The sequence below is a fragment of the Balaenoptera ricei genome, chromosome 20 (genome assembly GCF_028023285.1).
Source record: "Balaenoptera ricei isolate mBalRic1 chromosome 20, mBalRic1.hap2, whole genome shotgun sequence".
In the NCBI taxonomy this organism is placed as follows: domain Eukaryota; kingdom Metazoa; phylum Chordata; class Mammalia; order Artiodactyla; family Balaenopteridae; genus Balaenoptera; species Balaenoptera ricei.
Genome location: NC_082658.1, coordinates 39,479,103 through 39,505,666, shown reverse-complemented (window position 1 = coordinate 39,505,666; position 26,564 = coordinate 39,479,103). Strand labels below are relative to the sequence as shown.

Sequence of the window (26,564 nt, the reverse complement as noted above, 5' to 3'; positions counted from 1 at the left end):
ACAACAAGAGAAGCCACCACAATGAGAAGCCCACGCACTGCAACGAAGAGTAGCCCCTGCTCGCCGCAACTAGAGAAAGCCCGCACACAGCAACGAAGACCCAACGCAGCCAAAAAAAAAAATAATAATAATAATAATCATGGCCATAAGGGATGACGGAAAAAGATTATTACCCTAATGGTAGATAAAGATTTAGAGTCTTCAAGATGTAAAAGTCTTCGAGAGCTCAAATTACACGTATAAGATGAAGCGTGATTTACTTCTTCATCAAATTCTAGGAGACCTGAATTTTTGGAAGTTGAGCTTTTAGATGGTAACAAATTTACGGAATGTATTATTCATAATCTAAGAATCAAAAAATTGTGAAGAATGAAATGAGTCATCCAGCTAATGTTCTACTCAATGCAGGGAGTCGCTATGCATGGATCCATGAAAGGTATCACATAGAGGGAGACAAGGAACTCATTCTTTTTTGAAATAGCAATTCCATTTGTACACAATTAAAATTTATAGGAATTTTTTTTTTTTAATATTCAGCCAATGTGAGCCTCAGAAAACTTTCACTGGCTAATTCTAAGACAAAGTTTACCTCTATAGTTTCTCAGCATGAGTATAACTCATGAGTATAACAACTTCTGAATATTTGACAAGCTCATCAATTCCCCCTTTCAAGGAAACATGTCTAAATTCTTTTCAACAGTTTCTCACATTATATGATTTCAAGATCAATTACCATCTCATTCCCCCTCCTAGAGAAATTCTAGTTTGTATAGTAAGTGTTCTATTTCAAGATGACCAAATAAGACCGTTGCCCCTGTGATAGGTTAAAGATGGCTACAAATTCTTTGCTTACTCTCTCATTGAGAGGTGGGTCTAATTCCCCTCTCTGAATCTGGGCTGGCTTTAGTGACCTACTTCACCAACACAGTGTGGCAAAGTGACTGGCATTTCTGAGGTTAGGTTACAAGAAGCCTTGCATCTTCCAGCAAGGTTCTTTCAGAACACTTGTTAGAACTCAGGTGCCATGATATGAGGAAACCCAAGAAGCCCCATGAAGAGTAATCTGAGGTCCCAAACCAACAGTCCAACTGAACTCCAAACCAACAGACAGAATCAACTTGTCAGTTATATCAGCAAACCATCTTGGAAGTAGATACTCCGATTTACAGTCAAGCCATTTTGCCTAAATTGCACAGCTGTGAGCAATATAAACTCTTCTTGTTTCAAAGCACTAAATACCGGGGGTGGGGGGTTATTACTCAGCAATAGATAACTGGAACACCCTTTATCTTAATAATAACCTCAAACAGAAACACTGAACTCTGTCTTTGATGAAACTAGTATTAATAAATGAAGACAGGGGCAGATGGGAAGAAAAGATTATACCAGAGAGGCTGCAGTGGAAGATATAGAAGAGAAGCAAATTGATTTGCACTGCAGAACTCCACAAAGGATCATCAGCAGAACTGCAGAAGAAACTGGGGTAGGGCTGAAAACAAGGAGACTGTATACAGAGTACTTAGCACAGACAGCTTCCTCCCCTAGTCCCGAAAAAGACATCAAGTATAGTCTCTAGAAAGTATACCAAAGGTTCTGGACTCAGGATATCTTTGTGCAGGCATCCACGGACTTACCACAAAGTAGGTTAAGTGAAAGTCTACTCAGTAAATGAAGATCTCTAACTCGCCTTCTACAGCTTAGCTTTAGAATGTCAGCAGCAAGATTTATATTCCCAAGGCAAGGAACTGGAAGATCCATCACTAAAGAAACTGAACTACCCCAAAGGAAAGATGCACAAAAACTGATATACAGAGGTTCCAATAAACCAGGTGGCCTGCCACTCCTATACCTTGCCTCCACACACATAGCTTCCATTTGGCTTTTATGTGCCTTATTCTATAGAAAAACAAGGATCACCAGACTTTGAGGAAAGCTTCCAACAGGAAACAGAACAGACAAAGGGGAAAAATTAAAAGAAATGCCTGGAGTATTGAAAACTTAAAGAAACTAAATACCTTCAAAAAGATAGGATAAGCCATTTTTGGGGAAGTATAATACAAATTGCTTTTTGAAAATAAATATATGACAGTGGAAAAACATTTTAATATTAGATTATAGAATATAAAGTTGAGGAAATTGCATACAAAGTAAAATGAGATAAATATTAGGAGGAAAATTATAAAAAAAACTAAAATGACAGGTGTTGGAGTCCCAATATCAAAATAATGGTAATTCCAGAAAGCAAGAGTAGAGACCAAAGAGGGTAAACTGACACAGAAAAAATACAAGAATGCGGCTTCCCTGGTGGCGCAGTGGTTAAGAATCCGCCTGCCAATGAGGGGACACGGGTTTGAGCCCTGGTCCGGGAAGATCCCACATGCCACAGAGCAACTAAGCCTGTGCACCACAACTACTGAGCCTGTGTTCTAGAGCCCGCGAGCCACAACTACTGAGCCCGTGTGCTGCAACTACTGAAGCCCGCGCACCTAGAGCCCGTGCTCCGCAACAAGAGAAGCCACCGCAATGAGAAGCCCGCGCACCGCAACAAAGAGTAGTCCCTGTTCACCGCAACTAGAGAAAGCCCGTGCGCAGCAACGAAGACCCAAGGCAGCCAAAAATAAATAAATTTATTAAAAAAAAAAAAAAAAAAGGAATGTTTCCCAAAACTAGTGGACTCTAGGTTGACAAGGTTCCTCAGTGCCTAGCAGAATAAATATTAAAAAAGACCCATACCTCAGATAATGAATCTACAATCTTCTAGAGAAAAAAACAAAACCACCAAAAAGACTACCTATAAAGAGGGCTCAGCATGGCATTAGGTATATCACTATCAACACCAGAAGCCTGAAGATGATTGAGAAATGCCTTCCAAATTCTAAATTAAAAAATGATTTCAACTTAGAATCCTATATTCATCTAACTGATTAAGTGTGAATGAAGAATACAGCATTTTAAGAATTTTCCTTCTACTTGTCCTTTCTCAGAAAGGTACTGCAGAATATGTTCAACTAAAATTAGGGAGTAAATCAAGAAAGAGCAAGATAAGGGATCCAAATCAAGAGAGAAGCAATGGCGCAGAGCGCCAAGAAAACACCACGTACAGACTAGAGTGGGAGCATGGGGGAATCCAGAGTGATGACTCCAAGAAAAAAAAATAGAAATGATATTAATTTAAGTGCGTTACCAAGTGGAAAGTGATCTTGAGAAGTGTTTCACAGAGCTGGTAGAAAGAAGAGATTGAGGAAACTATGCAAATAAAAAAATATTAATTCCAAAACAAAAAAACTTTAAGGAAAATAATCACAATACATTAGTTGGCTTTAGTTGGCTTAATAGAGAACAGTACTTATACCTGTTTGGTATCCAACCACAGCATGAAAATTTAAAGCTGCACACCATCTTAGACTGATTCTACTTCAACTTGCTGATTTTATATAGATGATAAAAGGTTTTGATATGTTAAATGACATGCATTAATTAGTGCCACAAATGACAGAGGTATCAGTTATCACAAATGGGGATACTCAACCACCTATGTCTATAGATGGACATTGTTTCAGTAAATGGAATTTACCAGTGACACTGCCATTCTGAGTTCTGGTTCCAGCTCTACTTCTAAGCATGTAAAACTTGGGAGGTAACAATTTCTAGATCTGCAGTTTTCTATAAAATTAGAAAAATGGTACCTTTCCATACTACCTCAGAGTTAATACTAGGGTTAAATCAGATAGTGGACTTTAAAAAGCATTAAAAATAATTAAAAAGTATTATTAGTAATTATTAGTAATAATTATTAGCATTAATATAAACATTATGATGTGAGGAAGAAAGGCACAATATTTGGTTAAAACAAAGCACAAGGACAATTTGCCTCTTTCCATGCAGAGAGATGGCCATAGCTCTTTGACTGCTTTGTTTTACGTTTGGCTATTCTACATTCATATTTGAAAGTTTGTTTTCAATAAAAAACTGTAACTATCCATAGTTGATTTCCATTTAATAACGTTTTTTTAAAAAAAGGACATCTGTCATTTAAAAAAAAAATGTTTTTCCCTCTCTAGGGTAGTGGGTTTGGGGTTTCAGATTCCACTAAGAAAACTATGAACTCATTGAACAAAAAAATTTATGCGTACTTATGTGGGCACATGCACTTACAGACACACAATAATAAGACAATTTAGATCAAATCTGGGTAGTGAGATGTATTTTATATGAAGACTTTCAAGAATCTCTTTTATATCCTTTTTATTTATGTCTATGTTGATTTCTACTATCATCCCTAAGATGGAGACTCAATCAGTTAATAATGTTTGTAGGAATTTTCCTACAAAGAACAACACCTATTTTGTAACACTAAGATACAGGTTGATATATAGTTTGTGCTCAGGTGTAAAAGGCCTCAGCCTTTCCCTCCCACCACCCTGCAACAAAGGATAAGTTTATCTTAATTGCTCCTTCTTAATTGGGAGTTAAGTTTCCTCTAAACATGGTAAACTATTTTGGTGTTATTTTCAAAAAATTAATTAGGAAGTTCTATTATTTTGGATTCACAGCCTGGTCCACCTATTTATCCCCCTTACTTATTCACTGGTCTGCTTGGTAATACTTATAAACACATAATGGACAAATAATGTTTCAGCTCCTTAACGTCCCTGGCCACATGAATTTACCCTGGTTTAGTCTGAGTTGTCTCGTTGACTCTTTCTGTATTTCTCTATTCTAAGATCATGAGTATAATCATTTTCATATTTCAGCTTTTCTAAATATTTTATACTAAACTATGTGTTTACATTGGCAGTTTTCTTCTTCAGAGTAACTATTAAAAAATTTACCTTAATCATAACCTCTTTAAGGGATAATTAAAGTATTCTATTTTTTTCCCCACTGATCTTACTTGTGCAGTCTCTGCATGTTCCAGCATCTCTTCAAATTCCTGATAGTCTTCATCATCTGGTTCAGCACCTGAGAGGCGAGCTGCCCTGGCCATGAAATATGGAGGCAGCTCTCCGATCGCTGTACCGATACCCTACGTAAAAAAACCAAAATACTTACATGAGGTTTTCTCAACACAGTGATACTAAGCGGATCAAATCTTTATTTTTCAATATCACTAAAAGCATGTTAAGATGCATGTATTAGGGAGGAAAAGATATATTACACAATCAGGAGGACATGAGTTTGAATCATACCCTAATACTGACCTACACAATGCCAGGCCAGATAACATACATAAAACTCTTAGACAATCCCTGGTACGCTGCAGACACTAAATTAATGTTAGTTCTCTAGCATCTCTACTTATGCCCTCTGTTCTTACTTTTTACATCTCTTTTCATTTTATTAAGTTTAGAAATAGCAGGGGTGGGTGGGATGAATTGGGAGATTGGGATTGACATATATACACTACTGATACTATGTATAAAATAGATAACTAATGAGAACCTACTGTATAGCACAGGGAACTCTACTCAATGCTCTGTGGTGACCAAATGCGAAGGAAATCCAAAAAAGAAGAGATATATGTATACGTACAGCTGATTCACTTTGCTGAAACAACACAATATTGTTGTGTTGGGATTAAAAACCTACATTAATTTGAAAGCTAATAAACCTGTCAGAGAATAAGAAAAAAAAAAAAAACCACTAGTTTTGTTTTGTTTTTTAAACTGCACAGTGACATTTATTGTTTCAGCCTGGAAAAACATCCCTTTTTAAAATTTCACACAGCAAAGCAAGTTAAAAACTTCACTCGTCAAATAAATGATAATTTAAACAAGAACTTGCTAAAGAAACAGCAGAAACTAACACAATATTGTAAAGCAACTATACTCCAATAAAAATTAAAAAAAAAAAAAGAAATAGCACATGGTTTTCCAGACTTTTGAAATGTTATTTCTTTTTTTTATTGAAGTATAGTTGATTTATAATATAATATTAGTTTCAGGTATAAAACAGTTATTCAAAATTTTTATAGACTATACTCTATTTAAAGTTATTATAAACTGTTGGTCTATTTTCCTTGTAGCTTATTTATTTTATACACAGTAGTTTGTACCTCTTAATCCCCTATGGCTATCTTGTTCCCTCCTCCCCACTTCCCTCTCCCCATTGGTAACCACTAGTTTGTTCTCTGTATCTGAAATTCTGTTTCTGTTTTGTTATAACCACTCATTTGTTTTATTTTTTTAGATTTTATATGTAAATATATATATATATATATATACACACATACACTGTTATTTTTGTCAGTTCCCCCCCTTTTCAAATATTCAAATGATTTGCTAATGAGCATTCACTAGTATACCTGTTAGATATATAGGAAATCTTCTGATATTTAGGATGTTGTTTTAATCCCAATACAACTTTTTTGTTCAGAGTTAAAGCTTTTAACACACTGTGGTCAGGAAGCCCCTTGAAATCTCAACATTAGGATGGATAAATTTTCACCACAGGAAAAATGTTGATTTCCTCAGGACACTCAGTGACTCATGTTTCAGTCACTTTGTGGATTCTTGTTTTTGAAGATAATTTTTTTTTTTAAATCAACTTAGAACATAAGGACGAAAACAAAGGTAAAAGAATCAGGAACTTGGTTTGGACATATACAGCTTAAATACAGGATAGATAATAATGCAAGAGGCCTGTAGTCTCCAGGAGAATTCTTAACTTAGAGCCATGCTTCTCTGCCCTGAGTCATAGTGAATGAAAAACCTCTGGCAGTTTTCAGAAGCAACTTTAGTCTTTATTGTTTGCTATGTCCTATGGCTCTGCCTGCAAATGCCTTGACAAGAATCCCCAAGGGACATTACGAAATTCAAACATTTTACAATCACAGTGTTATCCTCCAGTGTGTGAAATCAATGATCTCCAAGTGTAACTGCATTATCCACATGTGAACCAAGAGTTATGAAAAGAACATACTTAAGTGCCAAAAGAATAAGACCATATTTAGTTAAAGAACAGAGAGAAGAGGGAGGAGATATATATATATATATACAAAGAAGGATGTAGGAAGAAAACACAAATCATATTTTGCTAAACAAGAGAAGTTAATTTAGTCACCTTCAGAGGATGTTAGAGAACCAACTAATTATTTTAAAAACTGGTAAATAAAAAGAAACAATCAATTATTTATCCTGTTTTACCTGTATGGAAGATATCTCAGGGTAACCAAATTGGTGATAAGGAGAAGTTTCTCTTTATAAACGTATTCCAGTCAATAACTAAAGAAAAAAATGATGCAACTGGAATGCCCCCATTTTATAAGCCCTAATAAAATAATGGACTTATATAATAATGGTGTTAATATCATAAACAGAAAGACAACCAGACATTATTGCACTTCGTGATAGAATACATAAGACTATAAAGTATATTCTTGTTAAAATAAAAATTTTTTTTTCAAGCCTCTCAACCCAGCTATCAATTCACAGGAAACAGAGAAACATATTTAAATTACACCAACTGGAATACAATCAGTAAAATTCAGACCGTGGAAAACTATACTTGACAAACAATCCAGTTTCATCAACAAATATATTTGAAAAGAAAAACAAAGAAATAAACACAATCAGAAAAATCTGAACACTAACTGGGTAACTGATTTGAAGAGACTATTCCTGAATTCTCTTAGGTGTGACAATGTTTTTTAAGTCCTAAGGTTGATATATTTACAGATAAAATATGATATGTTATCTGGAATATGCTTCAAGATAATTGTGAGCAGAGTGAGGAGGGGTCTAGATGAAAGTATTAGCCAGGAGTTAATATTAGCTGAAGTTGGGTGATAATATATTGAATTAATTATATAATTCCCTGTACTTAAAAAAAATTTTTTTCATGACAAAAAGTAGGAAGAAAAGTTAATTGCAACATTTTATTCAAAACATAAACTTCTCTTAAAACATGTTAAGTCAAATGTTCAATAGTTCTGAAAGCAATCATATGATTCAAACTCATGACAAGTTTCCCTAAAGTTAAAAAGGAAGTAATAATGGATTGAAATGAAATCAAGAGCTAAATACTGTCTTATACTTAGTTGACCATATTCATTGTTATATTTTAATTCTGTCCATGTTTTCCCATATTAGCAAGCAGTAAGAATGGTGATCATGAGCCAGTGTTCTATTTTTTATGCATATAAATAAAAAGGAAATATAGTCATCCAGACAGGTCCCCTCAAGACACATCATATTCCAGATACAGAAGTTTGTTTAGTCAGTTATCTCAAATTAGATACTGAAGTCCCATAATTTCATGATTATTGCAAAACAATTTTATAATTCTTGCAAAATCAACATAAAAAAACAAAACTAAATTGTGGAACACTAAAAACTGTCAGCCCAAGTTTAATTAAGGGGAAGAAATGACTGGCTTCCTTATTGCAAAAGAAAGACAAGTGGTATTTAGCCAAGCAATAATTCAGAAAGCTCTTCTAAAGACTGTCCACTGCATATCAATTTATTACCCTGAAGTCCCTGCTTCTTGAATTGGAGAAGAGTTTAATATGCACAAAATATGCAAAACCAATAGAGAAACACAATATCTTACTGGAGTGTCAATTTTATTAAAAGATTTTGGGGAGGACAAAAATCCTAAATTTTTGTGCTTTCGAAAGTTTTGTCAACTGGATTCACAGGTAAATCACCAGCATCTTGCTTTTCTATGTTAGGAATTATAAGTTTAATGGTAAAAATCTGGGGAGTAGAAAATTTTACATATGCTGACTACTCAGAAATTACAGTAGTTTGGTATTATCAGTGTGTTAATAATCTTTAAAACAAAACCATTTTCTATTAAATATTCCAACTGCAAACATGAAACAGAGGTTAAAAGCCAAAGTTTGGAGGGTAACTTGGAACCACTGAGAAATTCAAGGCTTTTACAGCAATGTTTAAAAAACAATTATCTCAATTCTAGTAAAATTAGCAGATTGTTTTACAAACAAAAAAAGAGAGAAAATGTGCTTCCAGTTTCCCTTAAGGTCAGTTTTAAAATGACTTCAGGAAGGAATGAAGTTCTGATACATGCTACAACATGGATGAAAATTGAAAACATTATGCTAGGTGAAATAAGCCTGACACAAACGGACAGATACTGTATGATTCCATTTATACTGGATATCAAGAATAGGCAAATTCATAGAGGCAGAAAGTCGAGAGGTTACTCTCTCCCCAGGGGCTGGGGAGAGGAGGGAATGAGGAGTTATTGTTTAATGGATACAGAGTTTGTTTGTGGATGACAGAAAAATTCTGGAAGTAGATATTGGTGATGGTTACACAACACTGTGAATGTACTTAATGCCAGTAAATTGTGCACTTAAAAATGGTTAAATGGTAAACTATGTTATGTACATTTTACCACAATAGGAAAAAACTCCCAAAAAACAAAACCATGAACTTAACAAATAATTGAGTTTAGGGACTTCCCTGGTAGTCCAGTGGTAAAGAATCTGCCTTATAATGCAGGAGACACGGGTTCGATCCCTGGTCAGGGAACTAAGATCCCACATGCTGAGGGGAAACTAAGCCTGTGCGCCACAACTAATGAGCTTGCAAGCCTCAACTACACAGCCCATGTGCTCTGGGACCCACAAGCCACAACTGCAGATCCCACATGCCCTGGAGCCTGCGTGCCATAACTAGAGAAGAGAAAACCCACATGCCACAACTAGAGAGAAGCCCGCGTACCGCAACAAAGAGCCTGCATGCCTCAACAAAAGGTCCCGCGTGCCGCAACTAAGAACCGACACAGCCAAAAATAAATAAAACAAATAAATAATAAAATAAGTCTTAAAAAAAAAAAAAGAAAATAAATGAGCTTAAAAGGTGATGTTCTAAAAACCCACCAGACCTAACAAATGAAGAGGAAATAGGCAGTGTACCTGAAAAACAATTCAGAATAATGATAGTAAAGATGATCCCAAATCTTGGAAATAGAATGGAGAAAATACAAGAAACGTTTAACAAGGACCTAGAAGAACTAAAGAGCAAACAAACAGTGACGAACAACACAATAAATGAAATTAAAAATTCTCTAGAAGGGATCAATAGTGGAATAACTGAGGCAGAAGAACGGATAAGTGACCTGGAAGATAAAATAGTGGAAATAACTACTGCAGAGCAGAATAAAGAATGAAAAGAATTGAGGACAGTCTCAGAGACCTCTGGGACAACATTAAACACACCAACATTCGAACTATAGGGGTCCCAAAAGAAGAAGAGAAAAAGAAAGGGACTGAGAAAATATTTGAAGAGATTATACTTGAAAACTTCCCTAATATGGGAAAGGAAATAGTTAATCAAGTCCAGGAAGCACAGAGAGTCCCATACAGGATAAATCCAAGGAGAAACAGGCCAAGACACATATTAATCAAACTATCAAAAATTAAATACAAAGATCAAGTATTAAAAGCAGCAAGGGAAAAACAACAAATAACACATAAGGAAATCCCCATAAGGTTAACAACTGATCTTTCAGCAGAAACTCTGCAAGCAGAAGGGAGTGGCAGGACATATTTAAAGTGATGAAAGGGAAAAATCTACAACCAAGATTACTCTGCCCAGCAAGGATCTCATTCAGACTTGACGGAGAAATTAAAACCTTTACAGACAAGCAAAAGCTAAGATAATTCAGCACCACCAAACCAGCTTTACAACAAATGCTAAAGGAACTTCTCTGAGCAGGAAACACAAGAGAAGGAAAAGACCTACAATAATAAACCCAAAACAATAAGAAAATGGTAATAGGAACATACATATCGATAACTACCTTAAATGTAAATGGATTAAATGCTCCAACCAAAAGACAAAGATTGGCTGAATGGATACAAAAACAAGACCCGTATATATGTTGCCTAAAAGAGACCCACTTCAGACCTAGGGACACATACAGACTGAAAGTGAGGGGATGGAAAAAGATATTCCATGCAAATGGAAATCAAAAGAACGCTGGAGTAGCAATTCTCATATCAGACAAAATAAACTTTAAAACAAAGACTATTACAAGAGACAAAAAAGGACACTACATAATGATCAAGGGATCAATCCAAGAAGAAGATATAACAATTGTAAATATTTATGCACCCAACATAGGAGCACCTCAATACATAAGGCAAATACTAACAGCCATAAAAGGGGAAATCGACAGTAACACAATCATAGTAGGGGACTTTAACACCCCACTTTCACCAATGGACAGATCATCCAAAATGAAAATAAATAAGAAAACACAAGCTTTAAATGATACATTAAACAAGATGGACTTAATTGACATTTATAGGACACTCCATCCAAAAACAACAGAATACACATTCTTCTCAAGTGCTCATGGAACATTCTCCAGGATAGATCATATCTTGGGTCACAAATCAAGCCTTGGTAAATTTAAGAAAATTGAAATCGTATCAAGTATCTTTTCCGACCACAACGCTAAGAGACTAGATATCAATTACAGGAAAAAATCTGTAAGAAATACAAACACATGGAGGCTAAACAACACAGTACTTAATAACCAAGAGATCACTGAAGAAATCAAAGAGGAAATCAAAAAATACCTAGAGACAAATGACAATGAAAACACTACGATCCAAAACCTATGGATGCAGCAAAAGCAGTTCTAAGAGGGAAGTTTATAGCAATACAATCCTACCTTAAGGAACAAGAAACACCTCAAATAAACAACCTAACCTTACACCTAAAGGAACTAGAGAAAGAAGAACAAACAAAGCCCAAAGTTAGCAGAAGGAAAGAAATCATAAAGATCAGAGCAGAAATAAATGAAAAAGAAGTGAAGGAAATGATAGCAAAGATCAGTAAAAGTAAAAGCTGGTTCTTTGAGAAGATAAACAAAATTGATAAGCCAGACTTATCAAGAAAAAAAGGGAGAAGACTCAAATCAATAGAATTAGAAATGAAAATCGAGAAGTAACAACTGACACGGCAGAAATACAGAGGATCATGAGAGATTACTACAAGCAACTATATGCCAATAAAATGGACAACCTGGAAGAAATGGACAAATTCTTAGAAATGCACAACCTTCTGAGACTGAACCAAGAAGAAATAGAAAATATGAACAGACCAATCACAAGTACTGAAATTGAAACTGTGATTAAAAATCTTCCAACAAACAAACGCCCAGGATCAGACGGCTTCACAGGCAAATTCTATCAAACATTTACAGAAGAGCTAACACCTATCCTTCTCAAACTCTTCCAAAATATAGCAGAGGGAGGAACACTCCCAAACTCATTCTACGAGGCCACCATCACTCTGATACCAAAACCAGACAAAGATATCACAAAGAAAGAAAACTACAGGCCAATATCACTGATTAACACAGATGCAAAAATCCTCAACAAAATACTAGCAAACAGAATCCAACAGCACATTAAAAGGATCATATACTATGATCAAGTGGGGTTTATCCCAGGAATGCAAGGATTGTTCAATATATGCAAATCAATCAATGTGATACACCATATTAAAAATTGAAGGAGAAAAATCATATGATCATCTCAATAGATGCAGAGAAAGCTTTTGACAAAATTCAACACCCATTTATGATAAAAACCCTCCAGAAAGTAGGCATAGAGGGAACTTTCCTCAACATAATAAAGGCCATATATGACAAACCCACAGCCAACATCATCCTCAATGGTAAAAAACTGAAACCATTTCCGCTAAGATCAGGAACAAGACAAGGTTGCCCACTCTCACCACTATTATTCAACATAGTTTTGGAAGTGTTAGCCACAGCAATCAGAGAAGACAAAGAAATAAAAGGAATCCAAATTGGAAAAGAAGAAGTAAAACTGTCACTGTTTGCAGATGACATGATACTATATGTAGAGAATCCTAAAGATGCTACCAGAAAACTACTAGAGCTAATCAATGAATTTGGTAAAGTAGCAGGATACAAAATTAATGCACAGAAATCTCTTGCATTCATATACACTAATGATGAAAAATCTGAAAGTGAAATTAAGAAAACACTCCCATTTACCATTGCAACAAAAAGAATAAAATATCTAGGAATAAACCTACCTAAGGAGACAAAAGACCTGTATGCAGAAAATTATAAGACACTGATGAAAGAAATTAAAGATGATATAAATAGATGGAGAGATATACCATGTTCTTGGATTGGAGAATCAACATTGTGAAAATAACTCTACTACCCAAAGCAATCTACAGATTCAATGCAATCCCTATCAAGCTACCAATGGCATTTTTCACAGAACTAGAACAAAAAATTTCACAATTTGTATGGAAACACAAAAGACCCTGAATAGCCAAAGCAATCTTTAGAAAGAAAAACGGAGCTGGAGGAATCAAGCTCCCTGACTTCAGACTATACTACAAAGCTACAGTAATCAAGACAGTATGGTACTGGCACAGAAAGAGAAATATAGATCAATGGAACAGGATAGAAAGACCAGAGATAAACCCACGCACATACAGTCACCTTATCTTTGATAAAGGAGGCAAGAATATACAGTGGAGAAAAGACAGCCTCTTCAATAAGTGGTGCTGGGAAAACTGGACAGCTACATGTAAAAGAATGAAATTAGAACACTCCCTAACACCATACACAAAAATAAACTCAAAATGGATTAAAGATCTAAATGTAAGACTGGACACTATAAAATTCTTAGAGGAGAACATAGGCAGAACACTCTATGACATAAATCACAGCAACATCCTTTTTGATCCACCTCCTAGAGAAATGGAAATAAAAACAAAAATAAACAAATGGGACCTAATGAAACTTAAAAGCATTTGCACAGCAAAGGAAAGCATAAACAAGACGAAAAGACAGCCCTCAGAATGGGAGAAAATGTTTGCAAATGAAGCAACTGACAAAGGATTAATCTCCAAAATTTACAAGCAGCTCATGCAGCTCAATATCAAAAAAACAAAAATCCAGTCCAAAAATGGGCAGAAGACCTAAATAGAGATTTCTCCAAAGAAGATATACAGATTGCCAACAAACACATGAAAGAATGCTCAACATCATTAATCATTAGAGAAATGCAAATCAAAACTACAATGAGGTATCATCTCACACCAGTCAGAATGGCCATCATCAAAAAATCTACAAACAATAAATGCTGGAGAGGGTGTGGAGAAAAGGGAACCCTCTTGCACTGTTGGTGGGAATGTAAATTGATACAGCCATTATGGAGAACAGTATGGAGGTTCCTTAAAAAACTAAAAATAGAAATACCATACGACCCAGCAATCCCACTACTGGGCATATACCTTGAGAAAACCATAATTCAAAAAGAGACATGTACCACAATGTTCATTGCAGCTCTATTTACAATAGCTAGGACATGGAAGCAACCTAAGTGCCCATCGACAGATGAATGGATAAAGATGTGGCACATATATACAATGGAATATTACTCAGCCACAAAAAGGAACGAAACTGAGTTATTTGTAGTGAGGTGGAGGGACCTAGAGACTGTCATACAGAGTGAAGTAAGTCAGAAAGAGAAAAACAAATACTGTATGCTAACACATATATATGGAATCTAAAAAAAAAAAAAATGGTCAGAAGAACCTAGGGGCAAGATGGGAATAAAGATGCAGACCTACTAGAGAATGGACTTTAGGATACGGGGAAGGGGAAGGGTAAGCTGGGACCAAGTGAGAGAGTGGCATGGACATATATACACTACCAAACGTAAAATAGATAGCTAGTAGGAAGCAGCCGCATAGCACAGGGAGATCAGCTCGGTGCTCTGTGACCACGTAGAGGGGTGCCATAGGGAGGGTGGGAGGGAGGGAGATGCAAGAGGGAAGAGATATGGGGACATATGTATATGTATAACTGATTCACTTTGTTATAAAGCAGAAACTAACACACCATTGTAAAGCAATTACACTCCAATAAAGATGTTAAAAAAAAACAAAACAAAAAGGAGATGTTCTCTATCTGAAAGTCATCACACATGCTTCCTCTCTTCTGCCCTGCCACCATCCTGCCTCCTCACTGTACTCCTTATTATCCTTAGATATCCATTGAAACACTGCTATTTCAAGGAAATCTTCCCTGAATCACAGACTAGGAAAACATTTTTGTGTTATGCAGTAAATTTCTCCTTCATAGCACTTATCTCAATTTGTTTAAATATTTATATATATAATTTTTCGACAATACTTATATACACATTTTTCCATAATTATTTCCCTCACTAGAATGTAAAGCTCCATGAGGGTAGAGACTGTTAAGTTTTGCTCACTCTGAATCTCCAATGCTTAGAGGCTTAATAACTATTATCAGAATTTATAACTGAAAAGAAAATTTGTGAAGCCTTACACTAGTGATATAGTCAAATTGTGAAAGATGAAAAAGATACAAACTGAAAAAACCTACTTATCAGCAACACCAAACAATTCATTTTAATGGGCTCCAAAGACTTATGTGAACAAGTTGAAACTGAGGTTGACCCTGGTCTTTATCTTATAATTGGAGGTACTATGTATTTTAATGATTTTACTGATTTACTATATTTATAATGATAGTGAAGTCTGTAAAGATATTTTACTTCGCAAAGTACAAATTAGGTAAAAATTTAAAATAACATATCAGTTTTTAATCAAGCAAGATATTCCCCTGAAAAAAAAAATATGGATGTGAACACAAGCGGGATCAATTTTATGAAAGGGTAAAATATAAGAATCAAGGCCAATACACTCTAAATCAACATTTCTCAACTTCAGTAGTATTGACTTTTTTTTTTTTTTTTTAACATTTATTTATTTATTTGGCTGCACCGGGTCTTTAGTTGTGGTGTGCAGGATCTAGTTCCCGGACCAGGGATCGAACCCGGGCCCCCTGCATTGGGAACACAGTGGAGTCTTAACTGCTGGACCACCAGGGAAGCCCCAGTATTGACTTTTTATTAGTGTATCTCAGTTAACCATTTTTAAATATAAAACTTAGTGGCATTAATTGTATTCACAATGTTGTGCAACCATCATCATTATATTTTCAATATTTTTCTTCACCCAAATGGGAACTCTATACCCATTAAGCATTAACTTCTCATTCCCCACAACCCTGGTAACCTCAAACCTACTTTTTGTCTCTATGAATTTGAATTGTCTAGATAGCTCACATAAGTGGAATCATACAATATCTGTCTTTCTATGTCTGGCTTATTTCATTTACCATAACGTTTTCTAGGTTCATCTATATTGCAGCATGTATAAGAACTTCATTCCTTTTTATGGCTGAATAGTATTCTATTATGTGTATATACTACTCTTTGTTTATCCATTTATCTGTTAAGAGACACTTGGATTGTTTCCACCTTTCTGATAATGTGAATAATGTTGCTGAACAGTGAACTGCAAGTTTCTGTACATATTAGAGTCCCAGTTTTCAGTTCTTTTGGGTATTTACGTAGGAATGGAATTAGAGGAGGGTCACATAATAAACCTATGTTTACATTTTTAAGAAACCACCAAACTCTCTTCCACAGCAGCTAAATCACTTTACATTCCCACCAGCAATCTATGAGGGTTCCAATTTCTCCACATCTTCACCAACACTTGTTATTTTTCATTTTCTAAAAAAATAATAGCCATCCTAATCTGTGTGAAGAGGTATTTCCTTCTGGTTTGGATTTGCATTTCCCCAATGACTAATGATATTGAGAATCTTTCTGTGCACTTATTGGCCATTTGTATATCTTCCTTGGAGAAATGTTTATTCAAATCCTTTGCCCATTTTTTAATTGGGTTGTTTGTCTTTTTGTTGTTGAGTTGTGTAGTTCTTTAAACATACTGAATATTAAACCCTTATCTGATATATGACTTTTAAACACTTTCTCCCTTTTTGTGGGTTGTCTTTTAACTCTCTTGATAGTGTGTCCTTTGATGTACAAGAAGTTTTAATTTTAGCAAAGTTCAATTTATCTATTTTTTTCTTTTGTTGCCTCTGCTTTCAATGTCTTCTTTAAGAACCACTGCCAAATCACCATGCAGATTTGTTTCTATATTTTCTTCTAAGTGTCTTATAGTTTTAACTCTTAAGTTTAGGTCTTTGATGAATTTTGAGTTAATTTTTACATATGGTGTAAGGTAAGGATCCAACCTCTCTCTTTTGCATGTGGATATTCAGTTTTCCCAGCACCCTTTGATGAAAGGACTGTCTTTGTAAATGGTGAAAACAAGAGAAACCAATTTAAGCATAACTTGATATGTGCTACCTTTTTTACATAACAAAAGACAGTTTCAAAGAAGGGAATATGAAGAACAAACATTCAGACAATCAGTATTTATTGGTATTCTTGAACTATGAGCAAAGCCTAATGCTGATTGCTGTGAGTAATAAATTTAAGGTACAGTCTGAATTTTTTGAGGAGCTTAAAATTTATTTGGGGGAAGTAAGCCACTACACCAGCCAGTTTAACTAATTTGAGGCATGCACGGAGCCAGGCCAGATGAGTGCTGCAGACAATATACACTTTGGAAGAGGCAGTTATCACTGCCAGCTGGGATGAAAAATTTTCTTTGTTGGCATTAGTGTTAATCTAGCCACATAAATCATTTTTGAAAGAACAAAAGAACAACAGAAAACTGAAGTCTATATACATACTCCTTTTCTAGCATGTTCTGAGTATCTAGTTATCCTATTAATAGCTTTTCATCAAAATACAAATGTGTAAAGCAGACACTAACACACCATTGTAAAGCAATTATACTCCAGTAAAGATGTTAAAAAAAAAAAAAGACTAATGTGGTAAAATTTATAATACATATGCAACTAGTACAATGAATTTGTTTCCAGTATTTATAAAAGAGTAACAGGAAATATGACAATTTTTCCTGTCTTTCATATTCAACAAATTCAATATATGGCATTTCCCTTTTAATTCTTTTAAAACACGACATAAACGCTTGAATGTGTTTGAAAACTCTGCCTCTTCTGTGGGCATTCTATTCACGTTCATTTTAATTAAGAGTTTTAAGTGATGTGTTCCATATTTTTCGTTTTATAAGAAACTGTTAGGGGAAAAAAAGTTACAGGGAACATAAAACTTAATGATTCCAAATGATGAATTAAAAAATAATTCAAATGGTAATAGGAAATCTTTAGCAAATGAACTATTCCTCTATGATATACACGTGAATGAATTTAAGCGTATAAAAAATGCTTTGTGTGGATATGCAGATTAAAATACATCTACCATTGATCATGTAGTCCAAAATTTCCCAAAATATATTAAGCAAGCCATAAAAAGAATAATTGGAACTTCTGACAGTAAGGTCACCATATAGTCTGATACCTCCAATACAGTAAAGCTTAGTTTATTAAGAAATGTCTGAACTTACTTTAGTATTACAACAACCCAGAAAATGAAATGAGTCTTCTAAGAATAAACACAGAGAGTATTTAAATCTAGGAGAGAGACATATAATACTTACCTAATTTTGGACTGATATATAACCATTTGCTATGTGTTTATCAAGTTTTATAAACGTTAGTAAAACTTTACAAAGTAGTATAGTTGCACCATCTATACTCCTTTTCCCTGCTGTTGTCCACTTGGTATCAATGCTTCCTGTTACCTAAGGTTTCCTGCCTTCCTTCTGAATGTTATTCATGAACAGGAGAAGCTCTAAAGGTTTCTTTTACATGGAAGTTAGGTAGCTGGTCATTTTACGAATTAATTATCTACTGACTTGGTATATGTCTGGCTTCAATTTCAATGAGGTACAAAGAATCAAGACAGTGAGGTTAATTTTGGACAAATTTGAAAACGGACATCTTACCCACATGCAGGCCTCAATCCTAACTTTTGAGATGATGCTCCATAAAGAAATGGTTCCTTCAGTGCCCTCTTCATCTGGACAAATAATCTGATCAGGATAGGGTGGTTCAGGGAAATTAACTGAATTGCATTCATAAGCAGCTAATGTAACTGAAGCTATATGTGGACCCTACAAAAAAATATGAGAAGTCTCTGATGAGAAATATTAAAGAGAAAGCAATTATTAATAGACATGTTATTTTAATGGTACCTTAATCACTCTATATTAATAGAAAAATGTTAGCTTTTAAAGAACAAGAATCTACCTAACTAAATATTTCAAGATGCAACTGATAATTTGAAAAAATAATCCTTTCCAGAATCTCTTCATGGTTTGCTTTCTTAAAAACCAATTTCAAATTTACTGAGGTATAATTTACATATAGTAAGAGCCATTTTTTTAGGTCAGTAGTTCAATAAGCTTTGACAATTATACTCAGTCATATAACCATAACCTATCAAGACAGAGATACAAAACAGTCCCATCACTGCAAAAAGTTCCCTGTGTCCTTTTGTAGTCAATCTCCTTCCCCCAACACTAGACCCTGGAAACCATAGGATTTCTGGCTTGATTCTTATTTTATTTATCCACATATCTCATTTGTAAGAATGCCATCCCCTGTGATAAAAACCTCCTGTGCCCCTATTCCTTTAGGCATAATTTGAGAATACTATATTTTGTCCTTACTTAAAAAACAGTTGATGCAGACATAGAAAACAAACTTACGGTTACCAAAGGGGACAGTGGGGGTTGGGGGGGGGGAAATTAGGAGTTTGGGATTAGCAGATACACACTACTACATATAAAATCAGTAACCAAGGACCTACTGTATTGCACAGAGGACTCTACTAAGTATCTTGCAATGACCTAAAATGGAAGAGAATCTGAAAAAGTATATATATATATATATATATATATACACACATATATAACTGAATCACTTTGCTATTTACTTGAAACTAACACAACATTGTAAATTAACTATACTTCAAAAAAATAAAAATAGTTGATGAAGTAATTACCTCACTTATCTTTCCCACTGAGATCCTAAAACAAAAATAAAACTCTGGAACCAGTATCAGTTAGTTTTTCTTTTAAATTAATTTTTTCTATGGAGCTTTTGGGCTGCTTTGTACCTTTATTTTGAAATATTACAAATTAATAATAATCATATAGATTAAAATGAATTAACATTTAGATGTGTGATAAAGGTTTAAACACACTGGTTCCCAAATGAACATGTATGCCAAGATGAGGTGTCTGCATAAGAATCAACTATGGACTTTGTTAAAAATATAAATTTCAGGGTCCCCTAAGCATAAGTTGATTCAATAGGTGGACATGGGAACCTGTATGTTTTATTTTACTTTATTTTTATTTTTTTTTAAGATTAAGTTTTTTTTTTTTAAAGATTTATTTATTATTTGTTTTATTTTAGGCTGCATCGAGTCTTAGTTGCGGCACGCAGGATCTTCATTGAGGCATGTGGGATCTTTCAGGATCTTTCGTTGTGGCATGCAGGCTTCTCTCTAGTTGTGGCGTGCAGGCTTCAGGGTGCCTGGGCTCTGTAGTTGTGGCACGCGGGCTCCAGAGCATGTGGGCTCTGTAGTTTGCGGGCACACAGGCTCTCTAGTTGAAGCATGCGAGCTTTAGCAGTTGTGGCGCGCAGGCTTAGTTGCCCTGAGGCACGTGGAATCCCAGTTCCCCGACCAGGAATCAAACCTGCATCCCTGCATTTTAAGGCGGATTCTTTACCACTGGACCACCAGGGATTTCCCAACCTGTATGTTTTATGTATTTATTTTTTTAACTAATTGATTTTTTTAAAAATTTATTTATTTTTATTTTTGGTTGTGTTGGGTCTTTGTTGCTGAGTGCAGGCTTTCTCTAGTAGCGGCGAGCAGGGGCTACTCTTGGTTGTGGCGTGCGGGCTTCTCATTGAGGTGGCTTGTCTTGTTGCGGAGCATGGGCTCTAGGCGTGCAGGCTTCAGTAGTTGCAGCACATGGGCTCGCGGGCTCTAGAGCACAGGCTCAGTAGTTGTGGCACACGGGCTTAGTTGCTCTGCAGCACATGGGATCTTCCCGGACCAGGGCTCGAACCCGTGTCCCCTGTATTGGCAGACAGATTCTTAACCACTGTGCCACCAGGGAAGCCCCCCAACCTGTATGTTTTAAACAAGCTCCTTTAGAGTTTCAAATAGGTTAGGTTCTAATAGGCTATTAGGTGTCAGAAAATAAGCGAACTCAGACAAGTCACTTAACCTTTCTGGACCTCAAGCTACTCTTCTGCAAGGCAAAAGAATTAGATTCATCTTATGTTTTTATCTAGCTCCAAAATTCAAAAACCCCTAACATAATCAAGATGTCAATAAAATCTATTGCTAATTTCCAAAGTTCTCATGAAGTATAAGCTCTAGAAGTTGGATATTCTTAACATGTTACTCTAACACACATATAAAGTACTAGGCTTAGAACAGTGCTGGGCATATAATAAGCCCTCAAAAAGTATTAGCCATTAGCTGTTATGAACAAAAGCACTGTATTTGTAGAATAAAATTATATACACACACACATACATATGTATGTATATATAGATACACATACAGTAAGTGATCTTTGGATATAAGAAAGTCTTTTTAAACCACATGGTGAAAGAATTTGTGGTTCAAAGACAAAGTGCATAAGATGTAGTGATGGAAATAAAACATTAAAGAACTCCTACTGCTACCTAGATAAAAGGTGACATTAAACAAATTTTTCTGTTGCATGTTAATACGAAAAAGAAAGACATTCATAAATCTAAGCTACATTTCTCCCTAAATACAGTTGCATTTTGTGTTCAACTAAAAATCTAAAAAATGAAATCCTACACTTAGCACTGACTCAATTAACTATAAGGTTTTCTTCTGGACCAAAAAAAAAAAAAAAATCTATGTGAATTTTTAGTCTGTTCATCTTTTTCTTGAATTTTAATTCACAGAAATCAATAAATAGTGATAATAAGTTTAAAAAATGATTATGAGAATCTCTAAAAAAGGAACTTCTTTTTTTGAAAAGTTGTGATTAACCATGAAATCTACAACTGTTTCTTTGAATATTATGTGCACAAAAGAGATTTCAGTTAAAGAAAAAAGAATTATTTTGTGATCCTACACACACACACACACACACACACACACACACACACACCCAAGTTTAAAGTTTGTAGAATTCAGAGTAACTAAATAATTAGTGAAAAATTTCTCACTAACATCAGATGCAATTAAAAAAAAAAGGGGGGGGGGACTTCCCTGGCGGCCAAGTGGTAAAGAATCTGCTTTCCAATGCAGGGGATACGGGTTTGATCCCTGGTCAGGGAACTAAGATCCCACATGCTGCGGGGCAACTAAGCCCACGCACCACAACTACTGAGCTTGTGTGCCTCAATGAGAGAGCCCACGTGCTGCAAAATTACAGAGCCCACGCGCTCTGAAGCCTGCGCGCCATAACTACAGAGCCCACGTGCCCTGGAGCCCGTGTGCCACAACTAGAGAGAAGCCCACACACCGCAATGAAAGATCCCGCGTGCCTCAGTGAAGATCCTGCGTGCCACAACTAAGACCCATCACAGCCAAAAAAAATAAAGAAAATAAATATTTTTTAAAAACCCCTGTAACTTCCACATTTACTGTTTGAAAACACAAAAGAGAAATGTGATACTACTAGGCAAAACAAAAGAAATTTAAGAGTCTGTCCATGATATCCCTACAACTGTCCTCTAGAAATGAACTCTAGGTGAACAAAAATTGAACCGTCCTAGACACTAAAATAATAAATTTTCTGGGATTATATAGGAAGGAAAACTCTACATTTCTATTCCAGAAACAAAAATAAAATATGCACCCCAACAGATTAAACAGGTTATCCAACAAGATAAAAGACTGATTCATAGTTTTAATTTTAAATGTTCTAAAAAGGGAAAATTTCAGCAATCTGATGAGAATATTTTCCCTAAAGAAAGGATGGTTCACACAGTTAAACTGATATATACTTTCCATAACCACACTAATAGGTCATGATTACTCAGCCTTAGAGGCAGATGTGGTGGTTCCCAGACAAAATGAACATGAATAACTCAGCTTCTTGTCCTTTGTTCATTCTCAAGAGCCCATTTAACCTGTACCTTGACATTTTAGTTTAGACTGTGTTAACTGATAGGAAACCTCACAAGTTCTTTTCAACATTATAGGTTAATGGTTCCTAAATATAACAGACTTGACTGAGATAAATATTAGTTTACATGAAAAATCCAAACACAAAAACTAAAAAACAATCATTTTGATTAAGAGAATTTTAAAAGTTACACATATTCAAACTACCTTTTAAGTCTGTTTTCTATTTATTTATTTATTTACTTATTTATTTTATTTTTGGCTGTGTTGGGTCTTCGTTTCTGTGCGAGGGCTTTCTCTAGTTGTGGCAAGCGGGGGCCACTCTTCATCGTGGTGCGCGGGCCTCTCACTATTGCGGCCTCTCTTGTTGCGGAGCACAGGCTCCAGACGCGCAGGCTCAGTAGTTGTGGCTTACGGGCCTAGTTGCTCCACGGCATGTGGGATCTTCCCAGACCAGGGCTCGAACCCGTGTCCCCTGCATTAGCAGGCAGATTCTCAACCACTGCGCCACTAGGGAAGCCCTAAGTCTGTTTTCTAAAACCTACGATTCCTACTACAATGTATCAAATATGAAAGAATCACATTTAAACCATACTAAATGAAGAAATGAGGGATAAAGACAAACAGCTACAGTATAAGCTGCAAAGTCTACCTGGAAAGATCCACTATAAAACATAAAAATAACACAATGTACTGAGCAGGACGTTCCAGCTCTCATGGGAGTATGCAAGTATTGATATGTACCGGCTAGAGATTCTGGACTGTGGCTGAGGGTTTTCTGCCTCATATCATGAAGTGACTGGTAGAGACGTACACTCCTACACTAAACAACTGGAAAACTAAACAGAACACATGGAACAATTTTTTTCAGACACTGTACCACAGGCAGTATAATACTTCTGACCACTGAGAGAAGGGATACAAATGAGGAAGCCTTGTGATGACTCTGGCTTTCCACTTGTAGACACATTCTGTGTCAGCAGTAAAATCCATAGTCCAAAGACAAAGACCCTAAGCAAAGCATGGTGGTCTTGCTGCACTGAGAAGAAAATCTGGGTTCAGGGGGGCTGAGTGGTTGAAATCTGTGGCATAGAATACTAGTGAAGAGAAAGTTATGCAGAGAAAGGACTCTACATATGTGCATGGGGGTCCCCTTGAGACTCTGGCACACAAAGTTCCACTGCATGCTATGATGAGATTTCATAAGGCCAGGCAAAGTACAATTAGTGAGAAAAGAACAACTAACAGGGGGTTGTAAGCTGAACAATTCCTAGACTTCACACAGGGCTGGGAAACACCTGAACTTCATCTAGCTAGAGTGGAGAGACTCAACATTCAGGGAAGACCTTGGAAAGAGCCTACAGTAAAAGCTACTCTAGACAGACCATAATAGGGTTTTTAAAAAAACCTTAAATAGATCAAGTTGATCCACTGGTACTGCCCCCAAAACAAAAAATTGACACTCTGTAAAAGAAGATAACAAAATCCATACAATCAACAACTTAATACCACATTCCAGCATCCAATAAGAAATAACTAGATACGATGTGAAGCAGTTTGGAAAATATGACACATAAGCTGAAGAAACGTTAATCAATAGAAACAGACCCAGAAATGTCAGAGATTATGGAATTAGCAGACAAGGACTTAAAAACAGTAAAAATAAATATGTTCAAAGATTTAAAGCAACAATTGCCAAACTTCAGCCCAGGGGCCAAATTCAGCCCACCACCAGTTTTATAAATAAAGTTTCAAAGAATGCAGCCATGTATATTCATTTACATATCATCTCTGGCTAATTCTGTGCTATGATGGCAAAACTGAGTAGCTCTGACAAAGACTCTATGGCGTACGAAGTCTAAAACACTTATTATATGGCCCTTCACAGAAATAGTTTGCTGATTCCTGATTTAAAGGAAAAGATAAACACAATGAGGGAAGAAATATAAAGTATAAAAAAAAACCAAAATGGAACTTATAGAGCTGAAAATATAATATACGAATAGAAAAATTCATTGGATATCAACAGATTAGATGCCACAGAAGAAAATATTAGAGAACTTGAAGACAAGGCACTAGAAAGTATTTGAACTAAAGGACACAGAGGGTAAAGGCTATGGAACAAATGAACCTCAGTAACCTGTGGAATAATACCAAACAGTCTAATATACATGTAACTGGAACCCCAGAAAGAGAGGGTGAAGTGTGTGTGTCTGCACACACAAACACACTGGGGAAGGGATGGCCACGTATTTTCAAGATTTGATGAAAAATATCAATCCATCAACTCACAAATTTAAGAAATTCAACAAACCTCAGTCAAGATCAACATAAAGAAAATAAAACACATAATCAAATTGCTGAGAATTACCATAATCACATCATAATCAAATTCTATAATTCAGTAATATCAAGAATGTCTTAAAAGCAATCCAAGGGGATAAAAACACATTACAGGCATACCTCACTTTAATGCACTTTGCAGATATTGTGATTTTTACAAATTAAAGGTTTTGGCAATCCTGCGTCAAACAAGTCTGGTGGCACCATTTTTCCAACAGCATTATTTTAAAATTAAGGTACATATATTGTTTTTTTAGACACTTAATAGAGTACATTATATTGTAAACATAACTTTTAGATGCACTGGGAAACCAAAAAATTCGTGTGACTTGCTATATCACCATATTCGCTTTATTGCAGTGGTCTAGAACCAAACCCACAATATTTCCAAGTTATGACTGAGTCATCTACAGGGAAATACAGATAGGACTTCTCATCAGAAACAGACCAAAAGACAATAGAATTACTTCTCTAAAGTGCTGAAAGGAAAAAACAAAATCTGTGAATCTAGAATTCAGGGAAAATATATTTCAAAAATAAAGATGAAATAATAACATTTTCAGACAAACAAAAGCCAAAAGAATTTGTTCCAGGAGATAAATGTTAAAGGAAGTTCTCAGATAGAAGAAAAGTGATACCAGATGGAAACTTTAATGTACATAAAAGAGTGAAGAGCACTGGAAATAGAGAACACCTTTTTTCCTCATTTTAAAATCTCTTAAAAAAATAACTAGTTGCTTAAAGCAAAAACTATGACATATGTAGAAGTAAAATACATGACAACAACAGCATAAAGTATGGGAGGGAGAAAATGGAGTATAATACTGTAATGTGGTTACATTATATATACTAAAAAAAATGTTCAATTCAAAAGAAGGCAGGAAAAGAATAAAAAATAGGTGGGACCAATAGTTTGAGGATAGACTTAAACCCAACCATACTGACAACTACATTAATTGCAAATGAGCCAAACATACAAATGAAAAGGCAGAGAGTGTCACACTGAACTAAAGAGCAAGACCTCAGTACATGCTGTCCATAAAAAGCCCATTTTAAATATCCAGATCCAAAAGTAAAGGTAAAGGGATGAAAAAAGATAAACCATGTAAACATAATCATACAAAAGATAGAGTACTCTACATTAATACCAGATTAAGTAGATTTCAGGAGAGGGTATTTACTAGAGATGAAAAAGGACATTTCATAATGATAAAAGGGCTAATTCTCAGGAAGACAGAAT

General features: G+C 35.4%; 1 protein-coding gene across 4 annotated transcripts in view; it reads right to left on the bottom strand.

The window, feature by feature from the left end:
- The window catches only part of VMP1 (vacuole membrane protein 1), a 127,295-nt gene that overhangs the window by 53,173 nt on the left and 47,558 nt on the right, over positions 1-26,564 (bottom strand). For 3 of the 4 annotated variants that reach the window (XM_059906504.1, XM_059906506.1, XM_059906505.1), the window contains 2 exons: positions 18,792-18,959; positions 4,895-5,026 (listed from right to left, as the gene is read on the bottom strand). In XM_059906504.1, the coding sequence (XP_059762487.1) occupies positions 4,895-5,026; positions 18,792-18,959 (300 nt within the window). The remainder of the gene's footprint in view (positions 1-4,894; positions 5,027-18,791; positions 18,960-26,564) is intronic. The other variant, XM_059906507.1, reaches the window with a different exon arrangement.